The sequence below is a fragment of the Trichosurus vulpecula genome, chromosome 2 (assembly GCF_011100635.1).
Source record: "Trichosurus vulpecula isolate mTriVul1 chromosome 2, mTriVul1.pri, whole genome shotgun sequence".
NCBI lineage: Eukaryota > Metazoa > Chordata > Mammalia > Diprotodontia > Phalangeridae > Trichosurus > Trichosurus vulpecula.
The window spans coordinates 31652346-31675812 of NC_050574.1; the positions used below are offsets into that span (position 1 = coordinate 31652346).

The window sequence follows — 23467 nt, forward strand, 5'->3', positions numbered from 1 at the left end:
GGGTCCTTAAATTTTGTGAATCATGGACTCCTCTGGTGGCCTGGTGGAGCCCTTCTCCTGGATCTCTTCTCAGAATAATGTCTTAAAATGCATAAAACAAAGTAAATAGGAATACAAAGAAAGCCAATAGCAGTACAATACAACTTCCTAATTTTTTTTTAAGTTCATAGACCCTAGAATAAGAATTCCTACTCTAGATGGTCTCAATAAGTGGCCATCTATAATCAGCTTGAAGGCATTCATTCAGTGAAGAAGAACTCAAAAGCAGCTGGAATGTCCCATTCTCCTTCAGGCAGCTCTCACTGATAATGTGCTCTTAGCGACCCTGGAAGGTAGGGTGCTATTCCCATTTTAGAGTCCAGGAAACTGAAGCAGACAGAAATCAAGCGACTTGTTCAAGGTCACACAGTTATTATTAATAAGGCTGGATTTGAGTTCAGGTCATCCTGTCTCTAGGTCCAGCACTCTATTTACTGCACCACTTAGAGGCATCTCATGTTTATACAATGCTTTAATATTTGCAAAACATTATATATCACCTTCCCCCAACCCCCAACCATACTGAGACAAGATCAAAGATAATAATTCTAGAAATGGACAAAAAGAGAATCATTTTACGGATGAAGAAACTGAGGTTTAGAGAAGGGAGGTATCTTGTCACTTCATAAGAGACGATAAGCATGAGAGGTAGCATTTGAACCCAGATCCTGTAGCTGTGTGATTCTCAGATCTCAATCAACAAAGCATGGATGAAGCTCCTACTATGTGACATTCCCTCACTTGAACTAGGTGCTGGAGTCAGTTCAACAGTCACTTTACCCTGTTTGCCTCAGTTTCCTCATCTGTAAAATGAGCTGGAGAAGGAAACAGCAAAGCACTCCAGTATCTTTGCCAAGAAAACCCTGTGTGGGGCCACAAAGAGTAAGACAGGACTGAAATGATTGAGTAACCTGACTCCAAAACTTCTTTCCACTGCCACCACACTGTACGTCCAGTGCAAAAAGAGCAAATGAAGACTCCGTTTGGCAAAGTAATTTGTCCAGAGTCACAGTGCCATTAGGATCTGAGGTGGGATTTGAATCCAGGTTTTCCTGGCAACCAAGTTCCTTCCAACTCTGAGCTTCCGTGAAAAGTATCTTAACTAGTATCTTAAAACTAGTATCTTAAAAGTATCTTAACTAATCCTTAAAAAGGATTTCTAAAAAGAAGGGGGAAAAAGCTTAAAACTGACTGTGTGCTCCCTCAAACCAGACTTATCAGAACATTAGAAGAAAATGCTGTACTATCGTCCATGTCAGAACCACGTCACGGGCACACACAATCTCTCTTTAAAAGCCTAATAAGTATCAAAGCCAGTAGATTTTTGTGCAGTCACCAAATCATTCTTCTGATCAGGAAAATCAAGGTGCCATGTGCATGTTCCCTCCACAAATGCCTGGCCAGTACCTGCTGTGTGCACAAAAGTTCCACTCTAGCTTCCCAGGGTCTAACATTTGCCCAAGCCAGGAAGTCTAGACCCTCAGGAGCAAGGTGAGCTAACTTGCAGCCATTTAACAGTGCCTTAGAGGAGGAAGGACAATCTCTGATAATCCTCCTACCCTGGCTTTGATGGGACAGACTGCAAGATTCTGAGCAGAAAAAGATTTGTGCTGTAAGGAAAGAGCCTGGCACCAGCCCAGAGAACACAAGGGTCCCCACAAAGACCTGTACAAACACACTCCATGGCTATACACGGCCGCTGCAAAATGATCTACCCACAGACCCTGCAGTGAGTCCACCCTTGTTTACCCATCTCTGTCTCTACTGATCTCCCTTCCTTAGGCTCCCCATGTGAGCAGCCCAAGAGAAAACAACGTCCTACTGGCAGCAAACCAACCCAGCAGCCTACCACAGCCTAGTGGAACCGGGGAGAAAAAAAAGAAAGTGAAAAACTGAATTTTGCATCTCTCTGCTTTTTAAACCTTCTTGCCAAGGAATGGAAGTTCCCCAAGGGCAGGGGACTAGGATTTCTTTTGCCCTATGTTGTCTTTCCATCCCTAATGTCTAGCACGGTGCCTGGTGCTAAAGAGAAGGAAAAGCTCTAGACGGGTGGTTTCAGTGGTCTGGGGAACTCCCAGGTAAAGAAACTCTCTCTACCTATCTGAGTACCTTATAGCCCTAAAGGGGTCCTGGGGATGCACAAATCTGCATGTCAATTTGCATTCTCAGATCTCAATCAACAAAGCATGGATGAAGCCCTACTATATGGCATTCACTCACTTGAACTAGGTGCTGGAGAAAAAGTCAGAAATAAGGCATATGAAGATTTGAGAGAAGTACAGGAAGACTTCCACGAACTGATGCAAGGTGAAGGAGAGCAGCCTTCATAACGAATGAGTGCCAGAACTCAGGGTCAGTGTAATGACTCGCCTTGACTCCAGAAGACTGGAAAAGGGGAAGGGGAAAGGGATAAGCATTTATTAGGCTCTAGGCACTTTGCAAACACCTCCCTCTTCAGGGTGAAATGAGGTACATCATACACCTAGTCAGTTTTGCATAACCATAATCTTTGGTTCTTCTAAGGTGGAGGGTGAGAGGGTAGATGAGATTGGACAAAAGGAAGGGAGAGAGAAAAATTCCAACATTAGAAAAGAAAAAGCATCAAAAATAGGAATATGACACAGCCTTCCAACATAAATGAGCCTCCTTAAAACTACTGTGACTGGGGCACAGTACACAAGAAAGGCTCAGCAAACCATGAGGATGTGGGCACTATGAAAGGCAATCAATGGCACATCTGGGAGATGGCATGGAATGTTGCAGAGGAAAGTGTTTTTGAGATTCTGGGATAAGAGGAATGAGATTCTAGCCCTGTCATTTTCCACCACTATGATCTTGGCAATTCACTTGATCTCTCTGACCCTTAATTTCCTTCTCTTTAAAAAGAGAAGTTTGGGCTAGATCTGAGGTTCATAATGTATTTTGTGTCAATGACTCCATTGGTGGCCTGGGGTAGCTGAGAGGCCCTTTCTCAAAGTAATGCATAAAATACATAAGATTACAAATGAAACCAATTATGCAGTTATAAAAAAAATTTTTGGAAAGTTCCTGGACCCCAGAGCCACTGGATTAGAAGGGTGAATGAAGAAAAAAAAGGAATGAAGGAAAAAGAATGTGTTCGGCACTGTGCTCAACATAGATGACACAAGGTAATACTTACCATGGAAGAATTTACATTCTATTAGGGACAATAATTATAAGCAAATGGCAGCCAGGGAAGAGAGGTTTGGTGTGGGAAATGATAGAGATGGAGTGGGCCAACTGGGCAATGCACTGTCATGACTTTTCCAGAGGCAATGGTAGTGTTGGTCTGATTACAGCTCTCAGGTAGAAAAGCACCACGTCGGGGTGCAGGGCAGAACACGGCTGGGATGAAGAGGCTGCAGGAACCAGAGTTCAGGGCTGAGTGGCTCAGTCATTCCAGGTCACGATCTCTGGGGAGCCGATTTGGACCCCTAGCATCCCTACATTTGAAATATGATGATCTTTGGGGTTGGGTTTTTGCAGGGGGGAAATATTGATCAGTCAGCATGGTACAAACGAGTAAAGTACTGCATTTGAAGTCAAATGACCTTGGGTTCAAATCCTCAAGTGTCACCATGGAGCAAGTTGCTTAACTTGGGCCTCATCTATAAAATGAGGAGTTGGCCTAGATCAGGGTTTCTTAAACTTTTTTCACCAATGACTCCTTCAGTGTTTCTTAAACTGTGGGTTGTGACCCCATATAGGGTCGTGACCCAGTTTAAGAAGCGCTGGCCTAGATGACCACTAGGTTGCCTTCACCTCTAGAGAGATGATCCTCTGATTTTATCTATGGGGAATTCCCAGTATGGAAATGCTTTCCACCAATGGGGAACTTAAGATTCAGAAACAGTTGCCTGTGGCAACTGTTCATACCTGGTGATTCATACCTGGTCACAAAGTCCATTCAACAATTCATCATAACAATCGCTTCTTGGTGAGCATGGTAAGGGCTACCCAGGAAGCTGAGGGACCTCTTGAGCTCAGAAGTTCTGAGATACAATAAATTAAGTTCACCTAGTATCTGCACTAAGTTCAGTGTCAACATGGTAATGGGAGGAGGGTGGGACCAGGGGGCAAAGTGGTCCAGGTGAGGAATGGAGCTCACATACAGATTAATAGCGGCATCAAACCCATGAGTATCCAGCCTGGGCAAGATAAGGAGATATCTAATCCTTAAAAACAAAAACAGCAATTTACTAAGCAGTACTGTGTGCTAGGCACTGTCCTAAGTACTGGGGACAACATATACCCTAATGAGATAAGTCCTGCTCAAGAAACCTACATTCTACCGCAATCCATACTGTCAGCCATATCTATCCAAGGCAGAACTCGAACACAGATCATCTTGACTCCAAGGCTAGGCCTCTGTTCACCACCCTGCTGCCTTTCTTTGCCCAGTAAGTTAAAGTGCTTACAGACAGACACAGCCATTTACAGTGTCTCTGGTGTTGGCCAGCTGGTCTTTCTCAGCCTGCCTGCTCATTTTTCTTTTCTGTCCCTTTTGCTCTTGCTCATTTTTACCTCCACTTGCCAAGGGAAGTAAGGACAAAATCTATATATTTTTTAAGAGATCCTAGTCTGAGTTTCACTCATTGGAAAGTTCTTGCTGACATTGAAATGCAAACTAAACCCTATCTTTACTTCTTCCTGCTGGGTTCTAGTCAATGATTTTGAAACTTTCCATAAGCTAAGCACATGTCAAGTGTTTCATAAATCCTGGATGAGAGCATGACTGTGTTTAAACCACCAGGCTTCTGCTCACATCTCTGAGTGATAGTGCCCAGACCTCTAAACTGCTGACCCAGGCTGCCTAAAACCTCATGCATATTTACCAGGCAGATGAATGGGGATTACCATCAAGCCAGCCCCAGCCCTCAGCATTTATTTACCATCAAATCAAGACATTATAAGTGAAGAGTTTTGAAAACTGTAGTGTAGTTAGCTATTCCAGTGGCCAGCGAACAACATGGGTACTCCTTCCACCAGTGCCCATCCATAACAAGTTCCCTCCACTACGCCATGCCACAAGACTTTTCATATATGTTTATGGAAGAAAAAGGACTGGGAGACATACTCTTTGAGATCCTTTCAATCCTGGTATTCTATGAGTCTATTATAGAAGCTGGTTTTATTCCTCTATGAAAAATCTCCTTAGCTCTGGGACCAAGTGAAACCCAATGCTGGGCAGTGGATTTACTATATTCAGATGATTTAGGGAGAGCTATCACCAATGAACTTTCTCACTTCCTCAAATGTACTCACAACTGCCTATACCACATGAATGGGAGTTTCTCTACGATAGGATTTGAGGAAAACATCATGCAAGCAAGTCTTAGGTTGGTTAAATCAGAGCCACGGCAGTCGAGGTCACCTAAAAATATAAGCCATTTGGCCTGTACCACCAATCAAGCAGCAAGCATTTATGATGCACTTACTTCAGGACAGGTGCTAGGCTCTGTGGATTAAAAAAAAAAAAACTTAAACAGCCCTGGCCTCAAGAAGCTTACATTCTGCTGGCTTCTACTGCTTGCCCTTGTTCCAACAACGTTCAGAACCCAAAGACCCAGGAGGAAGAAAAAGCTCTGCTCCCCTTGCTCCCCACAGAACCTAGCACAGGGCTGGGCTCGTAACCGATGCTCAAGAAATAGATGAAGACTTGGAACTCAATTGCTGAGATCCAGGAACACCCATCCTGGAAATTCTCAGCCTGGCCATAAAGTATCTATCACTCCACGCTCTGAGCCTCACTGATCTCTAAAGAGCTCCTGAATCTGAGCTTCATTTCCAAGAAAAGTCCAAATTCTCAACAAATGGAATGAGCCATTTGCCTTAAATTAGTTCAAACTCAACAGGAAAAGGAGAGGAGGCAAAAAATTTTTGGACCTCCAAGCCTCCAGTGGGAGAGTTGGAAGCCTCCAACACATTCACCACTATCCACGTTCATTCAATTCAACTGAACAAACATTTACTAAGTTCTCTTTCCAATTATAATAATAATGATATTTATATAGCACCTACTGTGTGCTAGACACCGTGCTAAGTGCTTTACAATTATCATTTCATTTGATCCTCAAACAACTCGGCAAAGGTCACAGGCTGATCTCAAACCCAATATGGCCCCTGCTCCGCCTCCCCCAAGGTAGAGTGTTCTACTTAACAGTAGAGCAGAGGGGTGATAGAGACATAGCCCTTTCGGATACCTGATATTCATAAAAGCTAGCATTTACAGAACTCTTTATAGATATTATCTAATCTGATCCTCATATCAACCCTGTGAGATAGGAGCTATTAATATCTCCATGGTTCAGTAGAGACTAAGGTAGACAGAGACTAAGTGACTCACCCAGGGTCATATAGCTAATAAGTGTCTGAGGCTGGATTGGAACTCAGGTCTTCTTGACCCCAGACCCAAAGCACTGGCACCACCTAATGCCAGGGGCTGAGGAGACAGACAAAAATATAATAATTCCTCTCCATGAGCAGCTTACATTCTAACACAGAAAGAGGTTTCTACAAGCTATTAAACATAAAGTGAAAGGAATGGTAACCTACTGACCCTTCCCATAGCCTCCTGACAGTGTAAGGAACTTTATGGAAATTGATGAATGACCTTATAGAACATCCCAAATTTTCCATAATGATACTAATGATGATGGCAGCGGACACGTGCAGTTACATAAAAAATGCTTTAAAATTTAGAAAATGTTTTATATACGTTATCTCACTTGATTCATACAACCACCCTAGGCACTATCATCATTATTCCCATTTTCCAGATGAGGAAACCGAGACTCAGAGAGGATGAACTGATTTGTTCAGCATAACGGCTATGTTACACAGATGAATGACAGAATCATTCAATCTCCCACCTGGAGATTTAGGAGACAGCCTTAGGTGACGGAGACCTGGTCTGGGGCAGCTCGATGGAGCCCCGATAGACCTCAGCCAAGAGAGAACTCAGGAGCTTGTCTCTACTGGCAGCTGCCTGACTTAGCTGAACTCATGTCCTAAATCAGCGAACCAAAAGAAGGGGCCAAGTCAAGAAAACTGCTGATGAAAGCCCCGAACACTGGAGAAGCCAGATTCAGGACTGGGCAGGGAACAAAAATCCACTTGGAACATTCACATCCCAAGAGCTGAGCACCAAATACCGCAGGATCTTTCAGAGAAAGGGAAAATGAGTTGAGGACTGGGCTACTCTGCCCCCGTGTTGTTTTCAAAACAGACACACGTTTTTCTTATTCCTTCTTTTTTTTTCCCCCAGTGGAAGATGTGGGAGGGATAAAATAAAATATGAATGCTTGGTAAATTGAGAAAAAAAAATTTAATTAAAAAATAAATTAATTTAATAATCACACACCCAAAAGCAAACACACATAGATCTCTCATTTTCTCATCACTCAGTCTGGGGGAGGGGACAGCATCCAAAACATTGACAGACTTTTCAAGCTGACAGGTCCATGATGAAGAGAACATCTGAAATAGAATTCCTGCCCTTGAGACCCAAGCCCTTCTTGTCCATCGGTACCTATATCTCCAGGATTTCCATAAACACGAACTCCAAGCACGTGGGGGGCATGAAAAGACAGAGGCAAAGACATTCTTGAGAAACCATGACACAGCTACTTCCTTCCTCCTCCTCCTTCTCTTCCTTGAAGAGCCCGATCTCTCTGCACCCTGCCACCCCCACCCTCAAAATTCAGTCCAGCCGACCAATAAACCCCAACCTTCTTTCCTTCTCCTCTGAGGGTTCCCCAGCAAACCAATTCCCCAACGCAATCCAACCTCTCTCTTCCAAGCCGCCTGTATGATCTCGCTGTTCCTGCCTCCGCTGGGGGAGGGGACATGTTCACGTGCTCGGAATAACCTAATCACTGTTGCCAATATAGTACAAATGAAGGGAAAATCCTGCCCTCACGAGCGAGCACGGCATTTATAGGCCACATGATATACACCAAGCCCACCACAAGAGTTACCGGTGGGGGGTTATTGTTATTTTATTACACTGCATGATGGCTGACTCCCCCCCACCTAACCCCCCAAAAAAATAGAGGCCGAAGATGGAGTTCACATGCATCTCCTCCTTAACACATACACATATACAACACCCTTGTCAAAACATCTCCTAAGACTAGGAACATCTTCCAGCTAGGCAGAAGAAACCAAAAGCCAAAAAGATAGGTGCTTCTAAAATCCAGAATGAAGATGATATACCCAAGGGGGCCAGAGGAAGAGCCCATTATCTTAAAACAACTTTAGCCAACGCAGTTCAGTGGGGGCTGCAAAGTGCCCATAAACAGCCTTGACAGAAAAGCCACTCAGGGACCTAGGGAAGCCTCAGCAAAGGGAAACATTCCGCAAATTCCAAGCCTCTTCCTGGTAAGGCCATGGAATACTACCAGCTCCCCTGGATTTTGGGGTACTCTCTTACCAGGGGAATCAGCTGATAGTGGCAATGGCCCAATATCGAATATCATCATTGGAATTTATGAGTCCTAGCTACCAAACATCTCAACCCTTTATCATTAAAGCAGGATATTGATTGGCCTGGCTACAGCAATGCAGATTAAGAGGTGTGTGTGTGTGTGTGTGTGTGTGCCTTCCAGCCTATATTAGAGAGCCATCACAATTATACAACACATCTGTCACAACAAAATACCAAACTGACAGCATCCATTTGGTGACTAGGTCAACCAATGACTCAAAATGTATCCCTGGGTTTTTTGTTTTGTTTTGTTTTATTGGGGGAGGAGAGGAGGGGAGGGGGCTGGCCACTTAAGAGGTTTAAAAAAAACAAAACCCAACAAAACAAAAAATGCAAAAATCCAAGCAAGCAAGCTCACTCGCACTCAGCAGGCCTCAATTACAGATCACATACCGTCAGTCCTTTTTGGATACATTTCCTTCATTAATCTCCCTTATCAGTAGCATCATTCACTGGGCATGGTCCCTCCAGTGCCTTGTTTGTCTTAAAAAAAAAAAGAAAAAATGCTGGCCCCCTTCCCTTCCCTGCTTAGGAAAAAAAATAATAAATAAACAAACCAGCAGCCCGTTCACTGCATTCCAGGTGACATGACTCCGAGGGGCTCCAGCCACATCCCCACACACAGGCACGCAGGAGACACCCGAGCTATCTGCATTTGTAACAATCTGTGGTTGCAAAAGAGGACCGGGGGCCCAAGGCAACTACATGATAAAAGAAGTCAGCATTTTGGCGATCTCCTGCACTGCATACAGACAAGACACACACACACACACACACACACACACACACAGCACTGGCGGAGGCAACCACAAGCAGCAGCAATCTCACAGAAGGTACTGAATACCCAGTAGACACATGCATTACTCACTGGCCTTTATTTGGTGGCTTCCTCAGCATGAGATTTTCGCTCTCGCTCTATCTCTCTCTCCCTCTCTCTCTCTTTTTGACTTTACCGTGTAGTAGGTAAAAAAGCACACATTTTCCCCCCTCTCCCGTATTTCCCAGATGTTGTCGTTGGGGTATCACTGGACACCAAGACTAATGGGCAGAAGCCACTTGAACGTTAGAGGCAGATAGCTACTAGAAGACTGGTTAGCCTGTTCTCTCTCTCTCTCTCTCTCCCGTTCACATCTCTGCCTCATGTATCCAGGCACGGGTGGTACTGACTCCCTGGGGAGGCTGTAGCAAGCGGCTGAGGCACAAACTAAAACACGGCATGGATGGCAAGGAGTTGATGTCACAGAAAAACAAATATTTCTGCAGTCGCCCCAACTCGGGGGAGGGGGGAAAAAGAGCTCTCTGTTTAAAAAAAGAAAAGCAGAAAGAAAAGGAGATATCCCAGGAGCGTACGCACACTTTGGAAATGAAAAACAAGGCAAAAACCACGGACTGATGGGCAGGAAGGAGGGACCAGGTGTCCACCAAAACAAACCTAGGGAAGGGGCCACAAGGATGTCAGAACATGATGTCACTGTGCCATCACATTTGGCAAGGTATGAAAACAGGGGAAAGGATGCTTGAGGGCAAGGAGCATTCCTCTAAAGGTATCAACTGAGAGGCGATAGGTAAATGGGTACCAGAAAAAAGACAGCTTCAGCTTACTGTGGCAAGTTCATTTCCTGGTTTGGGTAGGAGATGGGAGGCAAACACATGAAGGGGAGGAAGGGCTGCAGGGTGGGACGCAGCAGAGCGTGGCGAGGGGGATAGGCACCTTTACACTCCTACCCACTCATCCAGGCAACATAGACCTTAAAAAATGCCAAGTAACTAGAAATGGCCAAGCCAACAGGTAAGGGTACTAGAGCTGAGAAGAAGTTTAAAACACTCCCCCCAACACACATATACAGACCTCTCTTCTGGTCTAGAGATAGTATGGTGAAGTGGTAGAAACACTGGACTTGGAGTCAGACTCTGACATTTCCAAATGACCCTGATAAATCAATTCATGTCTCAGTTTCCTCATTTGTGAAAATGAGGGGATAGGCCTAGATAGCTTCTAAGGTTTTGGTCAGCTCTCCATCTATGATCTGAACAAAGCACTCTTTCATACATGACCATAATGGCCCTCTGAGAGGAGGGCAAGGAAGAACTCCTAATACCCATTTTAAAGACAAGGAAACCTAGGTCTAAACAAACCCAGGGGTCATCCCAAAGTTCGGCCAGTGAGTGTCAGAAGAAGGAGCCAATCCAGCCTTTTTCTAAGTCTTCTTTCCATTATGCCAACGATATGCCTTAGAAATGATGGAGAAAGGCAAAAAGCCCAGAGATAAGGTGATTCCCCCAATGGGCATCTAGAAGGAGGCGAGAGATATTGAAAGTTCACAAACATGAGATAACGGTTTCTACTATTAGATACATACATGCCCCTTATTCTCAAAAAAATTTTAAAAATAAGCTCCAGACAGAAACATCAACTTCTAGCTATAAACACACCCCTTACACAGTTAACATTCTGGGAATTTCTTCAAATTTGGCAATTACTGGCCAGGGTTGGGAGAAAGAGGCTGGGGGAAGAGCAGGGCACAATACAGAGAAAGTCCAAGCCACCACTCTAAGACACTTCTTTTTAAGCTAAGGATCGGACCTAGCATAAGAGATTAAGGAAATTCCCTCTATGAATGAGGGTTAGCTCCTTCTCTGAAATTTATAACCTCAAACGTACACTGGGAAGGTAAGAGAGACTTGCCCAGGGTACACAATTTGGTGGGACTTGAACCCAGATCTTCCTGCTTCTGAGGGAGGCTCTCTATCCACTAATTTTTTTTCATTTAAATTCAATTCACAAAGAAGACAAAACCGAAGCAAAATTAAAAAAAGACACTAAGAATTCATTTATTCCAAGCCCCTGCCTCCAGTCCATATCTTTACTTCCCCCTCCTTTCATTTGTGTGTTAATAAAAACCTGATAATTACTGTTTCAGGTATCAGGCCAGTGTATGTTTCTAGAGAAAGAAATTTGTTAAACCAGATCCACACTGGATTTTAACTAGTAACACGAATTGCTGTTGGGCGCAATTTTTTTGTTTTTACAAATTTACATAATCACATAATATTAACCAACTTTCCGCCAAACACAGTCCATTCCAAAATATCCATGATTTTGCCAAAACTGGAGGAACTCCGGCTGCATTGGCAGCTTGCTAATTTTATTGGAAGCCTATTTTAAGGAGAAAACTAGTTTTTCACTTTGATCTTGGGAAATAATTTGAGACCCGGCTGAATGCTATACTTAAAACTTTTCACCAAACAATATGGTATGTACATATAAACACCAAAGAATAACATATGCTACCCTAATCTGAAAGGAATTCACATGATAATACAGCCGTGTTTCAAGAATATTTAGCAAAAAATACTATAAATGAACTGCTGTTTTATTAGGCCTGTCAGTGAGCTAAGGTTTGTATTTCATGAACACGTGGCTTCTATATGGGGAAGAGAGGTTGCAGAAGGAAATGGTACATTGGCAAAGGGGAGACCCCCAGAATCTCCACATTCCAAGTGACCTCAGAGGCCGTCTAGTCCAGCCCAGACCCAAACATGGTCATCAAGGATCTTCGTGAAGATCTCCAAGGAGGGGGAAGCCACCACATTTCTTGGCAGCTTATTCCTTTCCACTTTGGGGGTGGTTCTAATTGTCTAGAAAGTTTTTTCCTGACATCCCATTTAAATTTCCCTCTTTTCACCTTCCCCCCACCATTGATCCTGGTTCTGCCTTTGGACCTATGGTTCTTCCATAGGACCGCCCTTCAGATAAAGAAAGACAGCAAGTGAGTCTTCTCTTCTCCAACCCAAACATGCCAGGTTCCTGCAGCTGATTTTCCTAAGACATAACTCAAGGCCCTCCTGGTCAACCTCCTCAACACCCTCCAGATTTTCAATGTCCTTGCTAAACTGTGATACCCAGGACTGAATCTATTACTTCTAAAGGGTAATGTTATCATATAAATGATGGGAGAAGGAAGAGGTGATCAAGAGTGTCAAACACTATAGAATTCCAGTAATGAAGTCAGAGTGGTGCAACAGGAAATACGCTGGATCTGGAGTCCAAAGACCTGGGTTCAAGTCCCCACTACTTACCTGTGTGACCTTAGAAAAAAATCACTTAATCTCTCTGGTCCCCAGTTTTTCCATCTATAAAATAATGGGGGGAGGGGGCATCATATGGCCTCTAAAATCCCTTCCACTTCTAAACCTATAATACTATCACAGTAATTTAAGGGAATTAAAAAGACCTAGGGAAGGTTTGGGGGGAAGGGTTCAGGGAGGAATAGAAGAGGGATTTGTTTGAAGGGAATGACTTTAGGTCAAGTATTAGGGAAAATATCCATTGAAGGAGAGATTAAAAATGAAAGATGGACAGGAAACAGAATCTAGAGAGAAAAGAAAGACCAAGACAGATAGTGACTCACCAGGGACAGCCCAGCAAGGAAAGACCAACAATATATGTGACCAATGGGAGGGAAAGAGAAGAGATCATGTAAGCATAAGGAAGTTAACTTGAGGAGAAGAGATACATGCCTTTCTTTGAAATAGAAGGGAAGGTCAGGATATAGTGATATTTTATATTTTAAAAACTGAAATCATAGTCAAAAAAGATTACACCCTAGAAAGTGCAGAGTTGCTGTTGGCTCTAAGGCAAGAGAAGAGGAGATGGGTGAAGACAGAAATTCTGGGGTATGGGGGAGGAGGGCTGGGAAGGGTGTTTCTGTAAGACGGCCTCAATTTTCTCAATTCAAGTAAAAGTCAAGGTCGTGGCAGGGAGGAAGAGGGTGGAGGACTGGTGAGGGGTGATGGTTTGAGGAGGGAGAACTGGCCATAGTCACCATAGAGAACATGACCATGAGGGAAGATTTGACTAAAAGGATTGCCAAGCCAGTGATGGCCCAGCTGAGTGAAGGACGCATGAATTTATAGCAGCACCGTGTTTATTTTCTTCCAGTCATTAAATGTAGCCCAGGAACAGAGAAATCAGAGAGGAGGAAGTTACCACAGATTGAGAATTAATAGGGTAGGAACAAAAGACCATTAAGAGCAAGGATGGGGTGGGGAGGATGGGGGGGGAGAAAAAGCTTTGGAGGGAGATGGTGCATCAATCACATCATGGATGTGACTGACCATGGAATAGAGAGGAAACTATTTGTTTGAAGACAGAGCAATTTTATCCTAATGAGTATATTATTCATTTGGGAATTCCTAAGAATCCCACTGTTATAAAAATACTCATTTGGCTACTTTCCTGCTCGCTCGCTTGCTCTCTCTCTCTCTTCCCCCCCCACCCCTTCTCTGTCTCTCTCCCCATCTCCACCCCCACCTCTCAATTTCCAACTTTATTTAAGTATGGAAACCGGGTTCCATCACTTCTCTGGACAACATCTTACCCACATCTCACATAGGACAGCTACTTTACAAAAATTGCCTTAATCAGACACCCAGCCTATGTTGAGCAAAGGTCTTGCCTGGACCTACATAGAAGAACATTGGGTAGGCTCAAAATCTTGGCTGTATCACAACAGTCAGACACCAAGTTGGTCTATGAGAAGATGAGAGTTAGGAGAGGTGGGGATGCGGAGTGGGGAGGCCAGTCTCAGCTACAAGATTCAAGGATAGGCTCTGTCATAAGACAGAAAACATCGATGGTACCTAAATTCAAGGCAGCCTTCTGAAGACAGAACACTCAGAATCGACTCTGCTCACTGGGTTTGTGCAAGGAGAGATGTGTGTCACAGGACAACAGGAGGGAAAGCGTGGTCACAGAGCCTGAGAGTATCTCATCATTCAGCAGGAGAAAGGCAGGAGACCCACTTTCCCACATCTTCAGATCACAGAGTAAGAGCCGGAAGGGTCATCAGGGACAATCTAACCCAACCCCCCAATTTTACAGATGAGGAAATTGAGGCCCAGGTTGATGAAGTGATCTTTCCCAGTCATCAAGTGTCAGATCTTGGGACTTCAACCCCAGTTCAGTCCCACACCGTCACTCATGCTAACACCAATGTCTGATCTCTCCCATCCTAAGTCTCCTCTTCAAGAGACAGGATGAATTAGTGACTGAGGGAAGCGGGGAAGGTGGTGTTAGAACAGAAATGTGGGGGAAACGGCTGGTCCTTTTATTCCCTCCAAGGCCTAGTTCTGATGGCACCTTTCTCTCAAAGTCTCCTCTGCTCCCACCCAAAATCTTTTCACCTCAGAGCCCGGGGTATTTTCTCCTAGCTCTCTGGCTCTGTCCTTCCTCCCTAGCTCTAGAACCTTACACCAATGGGGTCAGCTCCCATGCACAGATTCTCGGTCTATCACAAGGCCTTGCTTACAGCAGTAATTTGAGTTTGTAGAACTGAACTGGGGCAGGAGAAGCCTCCCACACAGCTCTGTCTGGGGTTAACACCACAAGCTCATAAGTGATAGAATTTTAGAGCTGGAAGAAATTGAGAGTAGATGATGTGTTGGGTTCTGACTCAGAAAGACATAGGCTCAAGGCCCATCACTCCCACTTGAGTGGCTCAGTGCAGAGAAGGCTAGTCTCAGATTTGGGAAGACCTGACTTTGAATCCTGCATGGAAAACCAAATACCTGCTCTTCTTCCCATTATGGAAATGGGACACCGAGCTCGTTGGAGATCTAAACTCTCAGACCTCAGACTCTCCATCCTAACGTATTATGGACATTTCAGAATAATAGCTAGCATTTTCGGAGTCAAATCTTTGCAACAAGCATTTTCTGACTGCCACTGGGTGCAAGGCACTCTCCTGGGCATTGGGGATACAAAGACAAAGGTAAAATAGCCCCTGCCCTCAAGAAACTTATGTTCTATTGGAGTGTAATAAAATATACAGAGAAAATCACGCAATAAGCACCTATCAATCTCCTACTGCATACATGCCAGGCGCTATGCTGGGGATACAAAGACAAAAATAAAATAGCCCTTGCTCTCAAAGAGCTACTAGAATGATATAATGCATAGTCAATTATTCAATAAGCAAATATTAAGCACCTACTGCATGCCAGCACTGTGCTAAGCACTGGGGATAGAAGGCAAAAATCAGTCACTGCCCTCAAGGAGCTACTGGAGTGACATCTGTATACAATCAAATCTTTAGGAAGCAACTATTAGGCACCTACTGCATGCCAGCATTGAGCTAAACACTGGGGATAGAAGGCAAAAAATCAGTCACTGCCCTTAAGGAGATACTGTAGCGACATCTGTATACAATCAAATCTTCAGTAAGCAACTATTAGGTACCTACTGCATGCCAGCTCTGTGCTGGGCACTGGAGATGGAAGAGCCTCTACCCTCAAAGAGTTCACACGCCACTAACAGGAAAAGTATAATTTTCAGCTCATTTCTACTATGTAGCCTTTCCCTGTGAGCTATTAAAAGTATTTATGATGTAAAAACTAAATTACATAGCTAATATATAGTATTACATACTAATAATATGAAGCAGCCAGGTAGCATATGATATGGAAACTTTTCCCACTGTTGTGCTTTGGTATCCATTGGTATCCATTTTGGTATCCATTCTCCTTGACCCTTTCCACCTTCCTCCTAATACACACACACTTTATATGTGTATAGACTTAAAGAGAATAGTGGACTTGGAACCCTGAAGTTCTGGGATCAAGTCCTCCCTCAGACACTGACTGGTTGGATGACCCCTCTGGGCTTCCATGAGAGACTTGGCCTCAAGGGCCTCAAAGGTCCCCCTCTAGCTCTAAATCTATGACCTGTGTGATCTTGGACAAGACACATAACCTCTCTGATCCTCAGTTTTGGCACGTGTAAGATAAAAGGGCCAGATCACAGGGTACTTACCAGCTCTAAATCTACAATCTCAGAGACATTTTCCCTCCCTCAGGTTCAATCCTCATTTGCAAAATAAGGAGGTGAGACTAAATGATCTCTGAGTCCCTGCTCTCAATCTATGATTCCATGACTTATGACCCTAAATAGCCTTGAAATCTGGACAATGGCAACATCAAGCAAGCAAGGAATGTGACCTCATCTATTCTATGCTTCATGGGATTGAAGGTAGAAGGAATCAAGATATTAATGGTCTCAGAGCAGAGGAGTGCTTGGTAAGATTGATATAAAGAACTGGATGGTCAAATTGGCCAGTTTCCAAGGGCCACCAAGTGATGCACCACTTTTCCACAGTAAGATGGTAGCAGGGCATCAGGGCTGCCACTGACAATATAGGTACGGCACTGCCAGTCTGGCTGACCAACCGCCTAGCCCGATCCTGAGCACTCTGTTCATTTATAGACCTTAAGGGTTTCCTATAGCTCAACATTTTTTCCAACTCAATTCCATTTGCCCATCCTCTTCATGATGCCTCCTGCATCCCTTCTCATGCATAGTCCCGTGGGTAACACAAAGCAGTTCACTGACACCCACCATTACCCTTTGAGTCACCTGCAATTTTGCTTCTTCTCAGATCATCAGGTTCAATGAATCACAGCAATTTAGCATCACCAAGGGGATGCAGGACTTAAATAGATACGTTTTTGTGACATTGAATGGCAAGGGATCATTCAAGAACTGCCTGATTTCCCAAAGAAGATCCAGCTGGCCATGTTTCTCTGAGTCACTAATGGCTCCAATAGGACATACCCAAAAGACATGCACTGATGAATTAACCCAACAGAATTCCCACTCAACTTCACGTCCAAATCTGGGAACACACATTCTTTGTCCACTTGGTTTTCCCCTTGTGGAATGTTAAGCCAGTCTCTTTTGTGTGACTCTGGCTCTCATGAAGGCCCTGCTCTATTCCTGAACCCTAGAATTCCAGAATTGGAAGACTTCTCAGTGGTCTAGTCCAGCCCATACCCAAAGAGAGTCCCTAGTACAACACACCCCCTAGTACAACAACACAAGTAATCATGCAGTCTTGGCTTGAAGCCCTCCCATGAGGGGGAGACCCACTACCTCCAAAGGCACCTCATTCCACTTTTCATATGCAGCCATCTTTCAATCACATCCCACTCTTTGTGACCCCATTTGGGTTTGTTTGGGTTTGTTTTCTTGTTTTGTTTTTTTTTTGGCAGACAAACTGGAATGGTTTGCCATTTCCTTTTTCAGTTCATTTTACAGATGAGGAAACTGAGGCAAACAAGGTTAAGTGACTTGCCCAAGGTTGCATAACTAGTAAGTGAGGCCAAATTCGAACTCAGGTCTTCCTGACTCCATGTCCAGCTCTCTATCTACTATGGCGCCACCTAACTGCCCCATTCTACTTTTAGATAACTAATTGTTAGGAAATCTTCCCTGATATCATGCTAAATCTCTACAACTTCTACCCACTGCTCCAAAGTTGTGAACTCTAGGACTGAATAGAACATCCCTAAGGCCCCTCAACAAAATATCGTTTCAGGTGACTTGAAGAGTTAGCTCTGGAAACAGCAATCGGATCGAGGACATAAATCCTGGAAAGGCACGTCAATTAACGGCTCTCTGACTCAAATCGCCATTGCCTGTTCATTCTCTGTCCAAGTACTTCTCCCTGGCCACCACTCCCCAGTCAGCAGTACTGCCTTCCCCATTAGAATGTATCTTTGTGAAGAAGAATCCCAAAGGGTCAGAAATGACTGAACACCACTACCATCACTGGGGCAGGTAGGTGGCACAGTGTATAGGGTGCTGGATAAAGTGAACTCTTCCTGAGTTCAAATTCAGCTTCAGACATTTACTAGTTGTGTGACCCTGGGCAAGTCACTTCATGTTTGCCTCAGTTTCCCCATTTGTAAAATGAGCTGCAGAAAGAAATGGCAAACCACTCCAGTATCTTTGACAAGAAAATCCCAAACGGGGTCACCAACTAAACAACTAATTAACAACAAAATTAGAATGCAAGCTCCTTGAGGGGAGAAACAGTCTCTTGCTCCTTGGCTCAGAGCCTGGCCCACAGTTAGCATTTAATAAGTGCTTTTTCATTCACTCCTTCATTCATCTATCATGCTGAGGAACTAACTCAACAGATTTCCCATTCAAATGCATGTTAGAATCTAGACAACACACATTTTTCATCTACTTGTAGACTATTATACCAATTTCCTTTTGAGTGACCACAGATCTCATAAAGGAGACCTAACACCCCTGAGCCTTCTCTTTGCTGATTCTTTGAAACAATCATTATATAGCAAAGTCATTTCCATTTTGGCTGTGCGGGACTTTCTTCTTCCAACCTTCCCGGGCACTATACAATCAGGATGACACCATCCACAAACACCTAAACAAGGGTACTTTCTTTTTCTTCTACAGAGCTATCTGTTTAAAAATGCCCATGGGAGTATTAAATAAAATGCAAAATAACAGAGGTAACCCAAATTCCCAACAGGGAGATAGTCAAATAAATAATGGGACATTCTCGTAAAAGAATATTATAATGCCTAGAAATATCTTTATGAAATAATGCCAAGCAGAAATGACCAAAGCATCATCAACATTATCATCATGCTTTTAGAGCTGTGAAACCCTTTACATAGACTATCTCATCCGGTCATCCCAACAATCCTGGGAGGTGGGTGCTATGACTGTCTCCATTTCACAGATAAGGAAACTAGAGCAGACAGTAGTAACTAGCCTAGAGTCAGACAGTTGACAAGCATTTATTAAGCACTTACTATATGCCGGGCTCTACGCTAAGAACTGGGGAAACAAATACAAGCAGAAATATGATCACACAAACCGCTAAATGTCTGAGGCTGAATTCGAACTCAGATCCTCCAGACTCCTGGTCCAGTTTTTTCTCACTGCATCATCTAGTGGCTTGGGTGTCAGCGGTGTACATTAACTCATATAAGGGCAAAAGCAAACAAGAATGAATAGCTAAGTAAAGAATTCTGATGGGGAATGTGTAGGAAAGGGTAAGAAGTAACGATACTTCAACGAAATTAAACTGATTTAAATGGACATAGGTTCTAAGTAAGTTTAAGTTGGTTGTACTAAATGCTGAAAGTTAAGCTTTTACATGTGGGGAATCATGGTGCCCCTAGAGGCAACGTGTGGTAGTGAAATCAAACCAAATGGAACAGCCCAGGGCACTGGGATGGGTTGAGTCAAAGAAGCCAGGAGGGCAGAGATGAGGCCAGCTTTGGTTGCCTGGCCCTTCTGATCACCCAGGGCAGAGGAAGCCCATCTGAAATTTCCCATCAAGCCACTGACTAACCAAATGGGTATCCAATTCTAGAAGACAGAAGATTCCAATCCAAGACCCAAAACCAAAAATGAGCAGGATGGGGAGAAAAGCAATTGTACTGAAAATGCAATCTGTATTCACTGTCTGTCTGGAGACTTCGATTTTCCATTTTTTCCCCAGGTCACAGATTACTTAGCAACAATAAGATGTGACATTTCTATAGAGCTTTGCGGCTGGCAGTGTATTTGACAAACATTATATCATTTGAGCCTCGCAACATCCCTGGGTGGGATGGGGGCAGGGGGAGCGGAAATAAAGCTGGGACTGTTGATTCTTATTGTTTAGAGGAGGAAACTGAATTCGAGGAATATAAGTGACTTGCCCAGGGTCACACGGCTAGAAAGCATCAGGGTTGCCATTTGAACACCATTCTTACAGACCATTCTATTTCCACAACACCACACTGCCTGACATTTTTATAACTAGACTAAATTTACCCCGAGACAGCTACAATAACTTTGGTATCAAGAGCATCCCTCTAAAGCTGTACAATTTAACTCTTCAGAAAGTGCGATACCCTCCACCAAAATGCTAGAAAGTTTGGAGTACTCACTGTCTTCTCCTGGGCAGGGCATTCCTGGCTTCTCTGGGATGCTCGGGAAAACTGAACACAGACAAAGGAAAAGGAGTTAGTGCCTTGAGGAGATGAGCCCTCCCTCTGAATAATCTGCATACAATTTGAATGCTAAAGTATTTCTAAAGAATGTTCTGGTGAGAAACAAGTCAGTCTAGAAATGCTTTTAAAGTCAAATTCTAGATAACCTGCGTATATCTTACGCACACGCGCACACACACATCCTAAATTCCGTGGTTAAATGTCTCAAAAACACAGTGAGACAAGCTTCGAGGGAGTGGAAAAGTAACAAGCAATTGGATTATAAAAGATCAAGATACAACATCCTAAAATCTATCCAGAGATTCTGGAATTAATCCTTAACACGGCGATAAAATCATTTCTTTAAAAAAACATTTGATAATTTTTTTTTCCAAATCATCTCCATCATCTGGAGTGAATTTGCCTTTTGCTTATATAACACCATTAAAATGGATTATTCAAATACCCCCCCCAAGGAATTTGAGATCTCTTCCAAACCACCCATGCCTGCCCATCTCTGAATCTTCTGTCATGTCTTCCCGTAAATCAGATGATTAACCACTCATCAGAAAAAAGAATTTTTAAAAAGTAGAAGATTCAGGACTCTGAGATGTTAGAACCCCTTCTGCCTTCTCTTTCTCTTTAGAAGTTCCAAAGGGGAAATGGCAAGATTAGGAGGTTAGAAATACAAAATATCTTGGCCACTGGCCACATTTTCCTTCAAAGAGCTGCAGAGATGGTTTGTGAAGCCCAGAAAATTCTGGAACACAGGCTGAGAACTAGGGATAAAAAGAATAAATTTGAAGACAACAGTCCTATCCTTTGCATCGCCAGAATCCACAACCCATCTCTGAACCTACCTGCAAAGCTGAGAGGATGTGTAAACTAAAGAAATCTCAGTGTCTCTATCACTAAGTCAGTCAATGAGCATTTATTAAGTGCCTACTATGTGCCAGGTACTATGTTAGGTACTGGGGGCACAAAGAAAAGCAAAAGGCAGCCCCTGCCCTGCTCACACTCTAGTGGAGACAATAAGCAAACAGCTATGTACCAACGTGCTAGATACAGGATAAATAGGAAGTAATCAATGGAAGGAAGGCACTGTGATGAAGTAGATTGGGAAATGCTTCACATGGAAGGTGGGATTTTTGCTGGGACTTGAAGGAAGCCAGGAGGTAGAGAATGAGGAGGGAGAGCATTGCAGGCTTTGGAGGCAGCCAGAAAAAATAGCCAAAGCCAAGAGATGGAGGCTCTTGCCTGAGGATCAACCAGAAGGCTAGTAAGTGTCAGTGGCTGCTGAGGTGTCAAGGAGGATGAGGATGGAGAAGAGGGCATTAGATGAAGAGATTACTGGTAATTTGGGAGGGAGGAGTTTGGGTAGAATAATGAGGTCAGAAGTCTACACTGTAGAAAGTTAAGAAGAGAGTCGAAAAAGAGGAAATGGAGACACCCATTAGAGATGGTCTTCCCAAGGAGCTTAGCCACAAAGGACAGGAGAGGTATAGGATGACAGTGAGACATAGCAAGGGAAGGTTTTTTCAGGACTTGGGACACATGGTCATGTTTGTAGGCAGCAGAGTGGCAGGCAGGAGATTAAAAGATAAGTGGGTATAACATAGAAGTCTGCGTGGAATGAAATAGAGGTAGAGGGGTTAGCCTTCCTAAGGAGAAGGGTATGAGACAGAAGTCAAGGAGGAAATAGTGGAAGAAGGCATATGAGTGATTCTGGATGAGAAGAGGGAGCTCATGGCAAATGGCCTAGTTTGTTTTTTTTTTTTTAGTAAAATATGAGACAAGGTTCTCAGCTGGTGGGAGGGGGAGCCTTGGGAGGTTTACCATTGCTGTTCAGTCATTTTAGTTGGGTCCAACACTCCAAGACACCATTGGGGTATTTTGGCAAGACACTAGAGTGGTTCGTCATTTCCTTCTCCAGCTCATTTTACAGATGAGGAAACTGAGGCAAACAGGGTGAAGTGACTTGCCCAGGGTCACACAGCTGCTAAGACTAGATTTGAACTAGGTCAGATTTGAACTCAGGTCTTCCTGACTGTCCACTGCATCACCTCGCTGAGAGGTTTGAGAAGGGGTGAAAAGGTTTGGAAGAGCCGCCGTAGAGAGTGGGATAGGGAGTTGACGAGGGCGGTGTAGTAGGATTGCCTAGCTGCAGAGAGGGCCCAGTAGGGGTTATATAACATAAATCTCTAACGGATCCAGGCAGAATGGTAGCATGATACTCTACACCTTTGTTGAACAGCATGTGTATAGGAAGGAAGGCAGTGGATGGTGGGAGCAATCCGAGGTTGAGACATGGCAGGGCACAATGGGCAATATGATAAGGGGGCCAGGGACTCAAGAGAAAAGGAAAATGTTGAGCAGAGATGGTTCACCAGGGGGTCAAGATGGGGAAAAGAAGAGAGAGTGGCTGGTACAGAGGCAATAACCTTGGAGAAAAGTGAGAGAGTCAAGGAATCAGACGTCAGAGTGTGGACAAAGAACAGGACTAGGTAAGGGAAGGCAGAAGGAGAAGTGGAAAGCCAGTAGGTTTAGTCAGATAAAGGAATTTCTGAGTTCATGAACATGGAGGTGGTATATTTTTAGGAAATAATAAGAGTAAGGGTATACCATCTTTGTGTGTGGCTAAGGTGGGATAGAGGAGTAAGGTCATGAACAGCAAGTAGGTTGAGGAATTGAGATATTAGGGTATTCAAAGGAGTCTCAATATGTAGGTTGAAATGCCCTAGTATGAAAGCAGGATTTGGGGAGGAGAGAAAAACTGAGCCAGGTGCCTGAGCTCATTGAAAAAGGAAGGGGAGTGTACTGGAGTTTTGTATGCAACAGTTACCAGAATTTTGAGTGAGTGTTAGAGTGGATTGCATGAACCTCAAAGGAGAAGTAACCAAGTGACAGTAGTGGAAGGGGAACCTGGAAGCAGCAATGGGGAGCAAGGAGTATTCCAAGTCCCCTGCCTCAACCAGTGAGAGGAGTGGAATGAGAGTGCAGCCAGTGCTGGAAAGGGTGGCCAAGGAGGCTGTGTCATCAGGTCTCGGTAAGAGCCACAAAGTAGAAGGAATGGGAAAGGAAAAAATTTAAGATGAAAGCAAGTTTGTTGCCTATGGAGCAAGTATT

The 23467-nt window shown here is 43.8% G+C and overlaps 1 protein-coding gene across 1 annotated transcript in view; it reads right to left on the reverse strand.

Annotated features, from left to right (window-relative positions):
* PRKCZ (protein kinase C zeta) overlaps positions 1-23467 on the reverse strand; it is a 226316-nt gene that overhangs the window by 172946 nt on the left and 29903 nt on the right. Inside the window, exon 4 of the mRNA XM_036744757.1 lies at positions 20300-20350. Coding sequence (XP_036600652.1) covers positions 20300-20350 — 51 coding nt within the window. The remainder of the gene's footprint in view (positions 1-20299; positions 20351-23467) is intronic.